Below are 12,696 nucleotides of genomic sequence, written 5' to 3' on the forward strand. Positions count from 1 at the left end.
CATTCCATATAAAAACAGTTTTAAAATTAGCAAGTTTAGTTACTAAAATAAATATATTATATATTTTTAAACAATTAGATTTAATATAACTTTATATATTTACAAATAATATTTATATACATAATTATATATATATCTATATATTTATAAATATTGTTTCCATTACATCGCATGTAATTTTACATATTTAATTCTAACAGTGTAATCATATATTATTTCAAAAATATCTGTATGCATCTATTTATATAGTTGTTCGTGAATCGTCGGGAATAATCGAAGGGTAATTGATTACATTAACACAATTCAAAGTTTTTTTTTTGAAAACATTAACATTACAGACCTTGCTTATCGTGTCAAAACTATATAAAGATTAAGTTTAAATTTGGTCGAAAATTCCCGGGTCATCACAAAAACACTATTTGCTACAGTAAAAATAACTTTGCTACAGTAAAACACTATTTGCTACAGTAAAACACTATTTGCTACAGTGAAACCGTATTTTTCTGCAGTGCTACTGTAAAAATGACTTTGCTACAGTAAAACACTATTGCTGCAGTAACACTATTTGCTACAGTAACACACTATTTGCTACAGTACACACTATTGCTACAGTAACACACTATTTGATGTCGACAAACTAGCAAACAAAAACGGATATGGCGGCCATGCGATCGCATGGCAAAAACACTGAAAACTCATGCGATCGCATGAGGTACTGTAGCAGGCCACATACTATAAAAGCTCGATTCATTCCTCCGTATTATTTTTTTTATATTATTATTATTATTATTATTATTATTATTATTATTATTATTATTATTATTATTATTATTATTATTATTATTATTATTATTATTAAGATTAATATTATTATTATTAATCTTATTATAATGTTATTATTAGTAGTATATATACCTAAAATACTACGACGAGGTTATAAGCGTGTCACCTTCAAAATGGGTTTTTGAGCGGGATAGAGCTAAGGAAATTATGGGTTATTGCCAAGGAGGTTATGGGTAATGTTCGAGGGTATATTTGTGAATCAAATCTAGTGTTTATCATCTCTGTTGCGTCTACGTACTTTCCAACAATATTGAATCTCAATATTGATACGTAAGCACTCATATTTTATCTTTTATACATTAATTGTGTATCCATGTCTAGTGCTCGAGTATATATATTTATGCATGCTTGTATGCTAAATTTTGTCGTTAAACAGTTATGATGAATCACGAAGTAAATACATATATTACTGATAAAAGGTATATGATATGCATGTTTTTGGAAAGCTGGCGAAAAATCAATAACTTTTCATTTAGAAATCGCGTAATTTCGGTGAACGAATTAAAAAATATGATCAACTGAATTATGATTGACATTGATTGAAATTGCTTTTGAAACTTGTTTGTAAGAATGATAAATTGGATTTTTGAATATTACCAGCCAAGTAAATGAATTCATATATAAGGCACGTCTCGTTTTGTTGAATTATTGTCAAAATTGACTTTTTGAAACGACTTTGGATAACTTTTGTATGTCGATCTCGATCATTAGGATTGTTATACACTATGACCTGACCTAGCTTGATAGACATTTATTGACCAACATATGTTCTCTAGGTTGAGATCTACGGTTATTTGGTAACCCGAGTTTCGATCACATTTTGGTGAACGACTTTATATGCTGCTAAGGTGAGTTTCATTGATCCCTTTTTAATTGCTTTTGCAATATATTTTTGGGCTGAGAATACATGCACTTTATTTTAAACGCAATGGATACAAGTACATACTAAATTCTACACCGAGTTTGAACCGAAAATCCCTTAGCTTTGTTAGCTAGTAACTGCCAGTTAAAAGAACTGGTGGGCGTGAGTAGTAGTATATGGATCCATAGGGCTTGATATCCCCGTCCGAGCTAGAGCACTAGCCTTTTAACGGACGTATGCTATTTGAGAAGCGTACACGTTGGTTTGCGTGTATTATTAAGATGATTATACAAAGGGTACAAATTATATATACGTTAAGTTTAGTTACCAGGGTGCTCAATTTCGTAGAATATTTTGATAAACGTTTCTGGATTGAACAACTGAAATCTTGTGATCCACCTTTATATACAGATTATGCGCAACATTAAAACTATGAACTCACCAACCTTTGTGTTGGCACTTGTTAGCATGTTTATTCTCAGGTTCCCTAGAAGTCTTTCGCTGTTTGCTTATATGTTAGACAAGCTATGTGCATGGAGTCATACATGGCATATTTTTCAAGGAAACGTTGCATTCACCAAATCATCACCATGTATCTTATTTTGACTGCATTATCAACGGAATTATTATTGTAAATTATTATATTACGGTGATTGTCTATATGTAGAAATCGTCAGATGTCGAAAACCTTTGATTTAAATATTCATTTATGGTGTGCCTTTTCAAAAGAATGCAATGTTTACAAAACGTATCATATAGAGGTCAAATACCTCGCAATGAAATCGATGAATGACGTGTTCGTCCATATGAATTTGGAGCGATCGTCACACGCCTTAACACATCGGCACTTCACCCGTTAATCTCTTGGAGTGGCATCTTAGCACATCGATACTTCACTCCGGGTGGTGTCTTAACACATCGACACTTCACCCCGGGTGGCGTCTTAACGCATCGACACTTCACCCGTCACATTACTTTGAGTGGTGTCTTAGCACATCGACACTTCACTCGTCACGTGAAATGTGGTGTCTTAGCACATCGACACTTCACATCTCACGCTACAATAAATAAATACATTATATATCTACGCATATAATTATTCCACTCACCTTACGCCTTCGGTGAATCAATAAACCAATCTTGAAACTTCAAGGTAACGCACCTATTACAAAGTATATATAATCAATCATTCGTTCAAGTTGGTCAAACTCACAACACTCACCATTACTAGGTCATTTTGACCCATTTGGACACTTAACCCTAAAATTGGGTCAACTCACACCAAAACCCTAACATTAGCCAAGATAGGTTTAAAACACATTTCAACACAAGGTTTATGCATTAATCACAAACATTAACTAACCTAGGTCCATTTTGACCCGTTTGACCAATTTAAGGTCAACGCACCCATTTCGGGTCATCCACTAACCCACACAACGCCCACTTACATATATATAGGTGTGCTAGCAATTTACTAACTAATTTAAGTTCATAAACATCAATCTAACATTTTGAAAATCCTAGTTAGTCATCTTTGAGTCTACATGACCCAATTTCACCCAAAACACCCAATTCACCCACAAATGGGTTTTAAGTTCATCATTTACCCCAAACCCTAACCCTTAATCAAATTAAACAAGGAAATTAAGATTAAAGCATACCACTACACTCAAAATGTAGCTAGGAAGTAGATGAACAACTTTATAACTTGAGCTTAAGCAAGATTCCTTCTTCTTCTTCTCCAAAATGAGTTTTCTCACACTAGGATCTTACTCTCTCTCTAGAATTTAAGTGATAAGGTTGAAGTAGATGGAAATGGAGTAAATGAGGCTCCAAGACTGATCTATGGCCTTTAATTCGGGCCCCCATGTGTAATTACCAAAAAGCCCTCAAAATATCTAATTTAAAAAAAAAAGGAAGAAGTGAACTGTCAGCATTTGACGCGGCGCGCCATTACCCTGCGCGGCGCGCGGATGGCCTGGGCAGAATCCTTCTTCATTTTAAAATGTACAACGAAAGCCCCACTTCAAGTATCTTATTTATACTTAGGTACACTACAAATATTCGGGTCTTACACAAATCCACTGGGGACGGCTGCCCCCGCTTGTCCCTTCTAAAAAACGCCCCTGGCTGTAGTTAGCGGGAGCTTGTTTGTTAGGATTGTTTTAGTGTTCTCGATCCTATTCATGACGGTGTTCCTTGTTTGTATCCTTCATAAAAAGTTTCCAACTCCTCTCATTACTCACATTTATTACTTCTTTCTTCTATTTATAAAAACTGTGTTAAACTTAAAACTAAGTTAAACCTGTATCAAGTAAGAATAAACTGACACTTGTTTAATTATCTTTATTACTGGAATACAATTAGAGATGATAATGGATCGGATATGGATCAGATGATGTCGTATTCATATTCATACACATTTAGTTTTTGTTTATTCATATCCATATTCATTTAATTTCAGGTCATCCATCTATATCCATATTCATATATTCAGTGGATTAAGTGAGTTAATGGATATTCAATGGATATTAAAAAATATTATAATATTTTCTAATGTGCAATTAAAATAAAAACGTAGTATAGGCAAAATAAATATAACATGACATAATTAAAATCTATCAATAAGAATGTATAACCGTTGTTAAAGTTATAATAAGATTTGTTAAAGTTACTAATAGATAATGAAAAATTAAATATGAAATTTGTAAATTTATTTTGTTAGATACATGTTTTATTGTAATAGATTATACTCCATTTTATTATTATTGAGTTGAAATCAACATGTAAAACTTGTAATAATAGTAATAATAATAACCCCAAGGGGTTGGCTTGGTGGTAGGATGCTTGGAAAGTTCCAAAGGGACCCAAGTTCAATCCTCACTTGCTACACTTTGGGGGGCTTGCCTTTCAAAAAAAAAAAAAAAAAAAAAAAAAAAAAAAAAAAAAAAAAAAAACTTGTAATAATAAATATATAAGCATACATATATATATATATATATATATATATATATATATATATATATATATATATATATATATATATTTCGGGTAATAATGGATATATTCATTAATGAAATTTTTATTCATTAGATTCGTTTATATCTATCACGAAACAGGTGAATTATCTGAATATTTACCGGATCGAGTGGCTATTGTCATCTAACTACTAGAAAACATATTGCTTCTATATTAACGTTAACGCGTTTATATAAAAGACAACACAACGTCCGGTGACCAACGCTGAACATTATTTACTCAGTCGACTCGTCAAGTATGTGAACGCGTCAATGAACAAATTGAACCCCCTTTTATTAAAATTAAAATAAAATACGGGGTAACTTATTATAAGCACGTCACTAATACCCAATAAACATCTGCCACGCAGTCAAGCTACATTTCATAAACCAATTAGCACGCAACAGCTGGACCATAAACGACTCTTTCGTAAACCTTTTTTAAAGTCAAACACCAAACATGAACCTCTTGAAGCTATAAATACACAACTACATCTTAACCTTTTTTGGTCATCTTTCATCACCTTGTCATTACCTCGCCGGAAAACAAAAAAACTTCCATCGTTCTCCGTCCATCCTCCGATCTCTTAAAATAATCATGGTAAATTTACTATCGATCTACTATTTCCGATATTTTGAATATACGTATACCTTTATAATACTAACAAGCTTATGATCTTATCTTCATTCATAGACTACTTCAAAGCGTCTTGCCGATAAGAAAATAGGAAAATTCGATAAGAACATCACTAGACGTGGATCTGTGCGTGAATCGTCCACCAAAAAAGGCGAAAAGTTGCCTGTTGGCCCTCTTATGATTGGTTTCTTTGTGTTTGTTGTCATTGGATCATGTAAGATTAATCCCATCAATCTCTCTTTACATTGCCACAATTGTCCTAATCGAATTCAAATCCATAATTAATCTGTTTTTTATCATCTTGCAGCTCTGTTTCAGATCATCAGGACAGCTACAAGTGGAGGAAAGGCTTGAAGATTAGAACACAATTTTACCGATCTATGGCTGTTTTAATTACTTTGTAACCTTTAACCAATTCTTTGAAATATATGAATCTGTTTTTTAACTTTTGTCAATGGCATCTCACATCTGTTATATTACAAACATCTGAAATGACTTAATACATAAATTACACAATACATTAAACATGCACACAATGACAATACAAAACGTTCGTGGAAACAAAGGATACGACAATATAAACATAAACAAAATCGTGCATTACATAGACATGATAATATCAAGCAATGGCGGTTAAGGACGGATGAAATGTAGTCCCACACGCGATCCACATTTGCTTTCGCTTATGTGGCGGCACACAACCAGGAACTTTCAACCATTCCTTTTTCGAAATTTCATATGTAACCAATCGATTCATCATTTTCGATTCAATGGATAACATAATTAATCCTTTGTTACCCAAACAAGATAACTTAACATGCTTCCCATAAAACTCTAAGCACATTACATTTGGCATTCTGTCAACCTCCTTCCATAAGAGAGTCATCTTTTGAAGCTCCCAAATGGAAACACACGTGGCGGCGTTTTTCGTCACCAGTCCCACCAGCATCATCCGGCCGTCACATTCCGCTAGTGAATGGTCCCGGGAGTGCGGTGGGACCGGGACCAGATACTGGTTCCAAACCCTTTTATCCATGTCAAACGACACGATCCCATCTGGGTCCAACCTCAAAAAATACATTAACCCGTTTGCAGACAAAATCTGCAAACCATAGTTTAATGATAATGGTAACCCGATACAGTCGGGTATACTTTCCATGTGGGTCCAGCTGTTTACTATGGAGTCGTAGATTTCGTACTCGCCATTAGTGGCAACCCATATGATCTTATAGTTAGTTGAATTTTCATTTAAAATCATCCCTACGGATACACGTGACCAGATTTTAGCTGATCTGGCGGGTAATTGTTTGAACGAGCTAGTTAACGGATTGCATACATAGAAACTTCTATGTCCAATATCAAGAAAACAGAGTAAACCGCCTGCTGAAGCTACAGGTAAGATGATCATTTTTGTGGGTATTTTGGGGACGATCGGGTGGTGCCATTTTTTAGAAACGGGATCGTACATAGCACCCGAATTGACGTTTTCGTGAGTTATGGTGTAGAACCATGGTTGTGATGGTTGAGTACATTGAAGTGTGAAATTGTTGGAATGAAGTAACGAATTCCAGTTCTGGCAAACGGATCTGAAACGGAAGAATGTGGCTACGGGAAGACGTGCGATGACAGATTCGTATAAGTCTTCGGGAAAGTGTTTCCAGATTTCGTCCATGGACTCGTTTGAATTGGGATTTTCGGTATGTTTTTGGTCCTTTTGAGTTTTCTTTGAAGGGGTTTCTCTGAGCTTTGACTTCTTGGTCTTCATTATGAGATCATAGCAACCGTCTTTTGACAGGTCGTTTTCAAGATTTAGAAAACACCATCTGCAAAGAAAATGGTGCAAAGTTTGTAATGGCAATAACAAAATTTAAGGTGGAGACGGTAACTAAAGCAATATAAAACTGAAGATAGCAGGCTAATAGCTGTGAAATACAGAACATGATATCATTTTATCCCAATATGGCAACATGATGTGAACTTGTCGTCAGCATTAAACACTAATCATTGAAGTAGTTGCACATGTTTATTTCATTGATGCGCTAACTGGACGTCTTGGCATTTTTTTTTATGTGGCGCTTATGAGCGACATTTAAAGATTTCAATAATAAAATTATTATGTCAGAACTTGAAGTGCTGAAGAAAGTAGCAAACAGCTGCAAATCTTCGCGAATAATGCTGCCAATACAGACATTGTTCTTTCGCTGATTGGTACATACAAACAGAACACTAATGATCTCTCATCTCATGTATGGAACTATTATTGAACAAGTAAAATATGCAAATCCCAACTTACAGCTTATCAGGCTCACTAATAAAAGACATTATAATGTATTGACTATTGCCTAGGCTAACTCGAATCGTGCACACAATTATAAAGATACTACAAAAACATTTGCTTCTAACTCTATGCGAAACCGACGCCAATTACCATAAACTAATCCTAATTAGAAGAGAGCAACAACTAGCAAATTCTTATATGTTTTCAACTAAGCTTATTGTTCTATTGATCATCTAAAAAAAGTTATAAAGTCAATGCCATCCTTCTAATGATAGTGCCAAAAATTTCCTATTTGTGATAATTTTATACTGTATTGAGTACTGTACTACTGTATACAACATGTATCCAATCCAATCCATTGCTGAAAACAATGACTATTAGAAACAAAATTACGGCAACTAAAAGAGAAGATAACCTAAAATAAAAGTAAACAAACTTAAAGTCAATAATACAATTTAGTAATAGTAGTAGTCATAGTATCAATTCGCCAACACTAACAGTCACATTCTAATTCAATATAAAAGTTCCTATTTCAATACAATATATTACCTGATTAATTTAATTTAATACAGTATTGATATCAGAACACTAATTGGACTTCAAAATTAGCAATTAAGTTGAACGAAATCAAAATCATAATTGATTTCAATGAATTAGGTTAAAAAGAGAACCTGTCATGCAACGGCGGAACGGTGGTAACCGGAGGAGGTGGTGGTGGAAAACCATGGCGATCTACGAGGTCTTGAACTTGATCAATAAAGTGTCTGAACATGACCAGCCCTAAGTCATTTACTTAACATAGATGAAATTCATTTGTTCATCAGTTCTCCAGGTTCTATTTAGACAAAAAGATTACAGTGACTGAATTATTACAATTTATTATATTTATATTATATTATTAAATAATACATACACAAATAATAATTCAATTATAATTATATTATATATACTCCATAATTTGTAATAAGATAATTAAAGTGATAGTGGATCACCACAATGATAAAGAATCTTTTTATTGGTTGCTTGTTAGTGTGTTAGTGTGATGTGATCAGAAAGGGTGCTGTGACAGTGAATTTCACCGAAATCGAATTTTTAGGAAATTCAACCATTCAAATCTATTGCTATTGCTAACTAACTAATTGCCATAACTTTTTAATTTTACTTACTTTTTTTTTCCCTCGTTAATCATATCAACATACATAACATAATACATTCTTATATTAAGATCCTAATAGAACTTAAGCTTTTAATTTTTTTGTGTACTACGTAGTATTAATTTGAGACATTCCAAAATAAAATACTACAATATTAATATGAGACATAGATGTAATATTTATAGTGATTAATTATTAACTACTCCGTATAATTAAAATATTATTAATTACAAAAAAAATATTGCAGTTTATAATTTATAATAAATAAATATAATAATATAATACTCTCCGCATCTCAATTTAATAGTCCTCGGACAAAAAAACGCACAGTTTAATAAATTTCATTATTACCTTCTATTGTTTTTGTTCACTAACATGTTTTACCCCTTACTTTTTACTTTCTTTTTTGTTTTACATACAAAATGAAAGAGTATAAAAGAACTATACCTTATTATATTCTTATCTATTTTTAAAGTAATTATTAAATTGAGATATTCCAAAGAAAAAACAAACATATTAAATTAAAACGAACAGAGTATGTAATAGAAATTATAGGATATGTTAGGTGCCACCTCACTCGCAAATCCACAACCAGTTTTTGAGTGTTCCTCTTGGTCATCCAAGCGTCATCACACGCCTTCTAATCCATCGTTGAGGTCGAATATCGTGATGTCACCAATTCAGTTGTCGAACCTACTGCTTACACGACTCTCTTCTCCAACTTCAATGTCTGTTGTTCTCGATCGTTATTGTATACTAGATAATGTGAGTGTTGTTTATCTCTCGTCAAACCGGGTTTTGCATCAATGTACGAAACATAATGAGATTGATATACACTTTGTTCACAATCTGGTCGCTATAAGATAAATTCGAGTTCTTCATGTTCTATCTCGATATCAACAGACAAACATATTTATGAAGGACTTCTCTCTTCGAGGAGTTCGTTTCAGCTTGACTGTTCGCTGCTCTCTCGCTCTACTGCAAGGTGCTTTTTAGCATACAGATTTTGGTATATTGTTGTAAGGGACTATTGTACAGATATTGGTCCACAGTTATTTGTTATTTATGTAAGGGCCTAGTCTATTATCTACCTTTATATCCTTGTATCCTTCGACTTATGGAAATCAAGAAAAATTGACATCCTTTTTATTTCATGATACTGAAATTTGAATGATAATCTAATTCATCATTTAATCTTTCTGCAATAGCGATGGTGGATTTGAACACATGTACAAACAACACTTCAATTTGTTACCTTGCTAGGTTGACAGATGGGTTAGAAAATCGATGAGTTTCGAAAAAGTAGAAGGCAATGTTAGAATAAGTCAACAAAAGGTCAACTTATCATTTTAGGTAAGTTGACTTTGGGATCAGAAGTGGTCCACTTCATCATATCCCTAAAAAGGTGATCACAAGACTGCATAAATTCAAGTATTCAACGGATTGGTGCAGGCTACACAACAACATATTTCCATATTTACCAAGGAGGTTCCAAAAGTGACTTGAAGCCATTCCTTGTAATAGAATTAGCTGTTAGAACATAAAGTGTATAAAATAACCTCTCATTTGATGTAGTAAACACAATACAATTGTATTAAACACTTTCATATTCAATACAAGATCATATTTACTTAAAAATGTGACAACCCGGAAATTTTCGACCAAATTTAAACTTTAATCTTTATATGTTTCCGACACGATAAGCAAAGTTTGTTAAGTTGAATCTCAAGAATTTTAAGCTGTGTTCATATATTCATTTAACCTCGACCAAATTCTGACGATTCACGAACCATTAAATGAACGGATATGATTATATATGTATATGTGTATATATTATAACTTGATAACTTTAACAAAATATTAGGTATAATACTTTACATGAACGTTTTTGGTTCAACATGTTTGGAATTAAAAGATAATATCAAATGATTGATTTATCAGATACATTGTATGATTACGAGTCTCTGTTGAGAGGTCCACTTTGATTTAGGAAACTTTTCATTTTAACGGTATTCGGAATAAGTGGTAAAGTAATCTATCATTGAGAACAAAGTGACAAATAACGAGAATTAGACAAAGTTAGTGGAAGACTAAAGTACATAATAATCAACTGGTTTAGTTTCAAAACGCTTTTCGATATAATATAACTTGTTTATTTAAAAATGTCTTTGATTAAATAACGTATATTGGTTGTTAATTATATAGATAATTTGCAAAATGTATTTAAAAACGTGTTTGTATACATTTCAAACTATTTAACAAACGATATTTGTATTCGATTAGCAATTAGAATATTTGACAGGTTAAAGGGAACACTGGTACATAAATGATTCATACCAATTTATGTTACATTATGAAAACGATTTTAAATTATATAAACTCTGAAATATAATTAGTTTTAAAAAACTAAATATTTTTAATATGTATAAATTTATATTTCCAAATGAATATGTATATATATTTTACAAAGTGATAAAATATAATATTACTTAGTCGTAAAACGTCTGATTTAAAATAATATATTTTGATAAACAACGAGCCACTGATTTATAGAAGCAAATGACCACAACACTCAAATATATAAGTTACATTTCTTATAATATAATTTATCGATGAGTAAGTCAAATTGTTGATAAAGGTACACGTCGCGAAACGTAAAGTATCAGCTTTCTTAGCGTACGAAAATACGTTCGAGAAACCGAAACCGAGACATTACTCGAGTGACAACGTACAATTCTTTAGAACTAAATTTACAAGTTAACGATGAACATAAATATAATATAATATTTATATAATTATATAGATTAAATATAATATGTATATAATAATAATATAAAAGTGTCGGCAAGGTTTTTAAACGTGTTTATGAGCTGGAACCTTGGCCCATGCGATCGCATGGCCAAAGAGCCTAAAACCCATGCGATCGCATGGGTAGTAGGTGGCTACCACTTTGCTTTAAATATCGAATGAGTTCACTTCTGATTCATTTCATCATTCACTTCGCAATAGATAGAAATATATATATATATATATATATATATATATATATATATACATATACATATACATATATATATTTAATATTAATATTATTAATATTCAGATTATTAATATTAATCTTATTATTGGTATTAGTATTAGTAGTATATATTATTATTAGTAGTATTATACATAAAATACTATGACGAGGTCATGAGCTAGCTATTTCAAACGGGTTTTTCGAGAGGGATAGAGCTAAGGAAATTATGGGTTATAGCTATGGAGGTTATGAGTATTGTTCGGGGATATAGCTCGTGAGGTCAAACTAGTGTTTATCGTCTCCGTTGCGTCTATGTACTTTCCTGCAATATTGAATCACAATATTGATACGTGAGCACTCATAACTTAACTTTTATATATTATTAAGTGTATCCCTGACTAGTGCTCGTGTATATAGGATTATGCATGCTTGTACGTTTGATATTGTCGTTAGATAGGTTATGCTGAATCCTGAATTAGATACATATACTACTGAGATAAGGTGTGTGATATGCATGTCGTTGAAAAGCTAGCGAAAAATTAAGAACTTTTCATTTAGATATCGAATGGTTTCGACAAACAGATTAGAAGTTATAGTCAATTGAATTTTAGTATTATTGTTAAAATGATTATTATTATTAATATCGTCGTTATTATCGTCGTTATTATTATTACTATTATCTAATTACTACTATTATTATTATTATTATTATTATTATTATTATTATTATTATTATTATTATTATTATTATTATTATTATTATTATTATTATTAATATTAATATTATCATTATTAATATAAGTATCATTATTAAAAATTGTTATTGTTATTATTATTATTATTATTATTGTTATTATCATTAAAAATTATTATTAATATTATCATT

General features: G+C 31.8%; 2 protein-coding genes across 2 annotated transcripts; one reads left to right on the forward strand and one right to left on the reverse strand.

The window, feature by feature from the left end:
- The first annotated feature begins 5,248 nt into the window (after positions 1-5,248).
- On the forward strand, positions 5,249-5,808 carry LOC139857298 (uncharacterized). The gene is made up of 3 exons (XM_071846032.1): positions 5,249-5,323; positions 5,417-5,573; positions 5,667-5,808. Exons 1-3 carry the CDS (start codon positions 5,321-5,323, stop codon positions 5,711-5,713), a joined length of 207 nt encoding a protein of 68 aa, XP_071702133.1. The 5' UTR covers positions 5,249-5,320; the 3' UTR covers positions 5,714-5,808.
- Positions 5,809-5,838: 30 nt separating this feature from the next.
- Positions 5,839-8,737, reverse strand: LOC139857297 (F-box only protein 6-like). The gene is made up of 2 exons (XM_071846031.1): positions 8,309-8,737; positions 5,839-7,182 (listed from the first exon to the last, which is right to left on the reverse strand). The coding sequence occupies exons 1-2, from the start codon at positions 8,407-8,409 to the stop codon at positions 5,979-5,981; spliced, it is 1,305 nt and encodes a 434-aa protein (XP_071702132.1). The 5' UTR covers positions 8,410-8,737; the 3' UTR covers positions 5,839-5,978.
- Between the last annotated feature and the right edge of the window lie 3,959 nt (positions 8,738-12,696).

The sequence above is a fragment of the Rutidosis leptorrhynchoides genome, chromosome 7, assembly GCF_046630445.1.
Source record: "Rutidosis leptorrhynchoides isolate AG116_Rl617_1_P2 chromosome 7, CSIRO_AGI_Rlap_v1, whole genome shotgun sequence".
In the NCBI taxonomy this organism is placed as follows: domain Eukaryota; kingdom Viridiplantae; phylum Streptophyta; class Magnoliopsida; order Asterales; family Asteraceae; genus Rutidosis; species Rutidosis leptorrhynchoides.

Coding starts and splice junctions, on each gene's coding strand:
- LOC139857297 (XM_071846031.1), bottom strand. CDS start 8,409: ATGTTCAGACACTTTATTGATCAAGTTCAAGACCTCGTAGATCGCCAT. Junction 7,183..8,308: donor GTTCCGCCGTTGCATGACAG/GTTCTCTTTTTA, acceptor TTTTCTTTGCAG/ATGGTGTTTTCTAAATCTTG.
- LOC139857298 (XM_071846032.1), top strand. Junction 5,574..5,666: donor GTTTGTTGTCATTGGATCAT/GTAAGATTAATC, acceptor ATCATCTTGCAG/CTCTGTTTCAGATCATCAGG.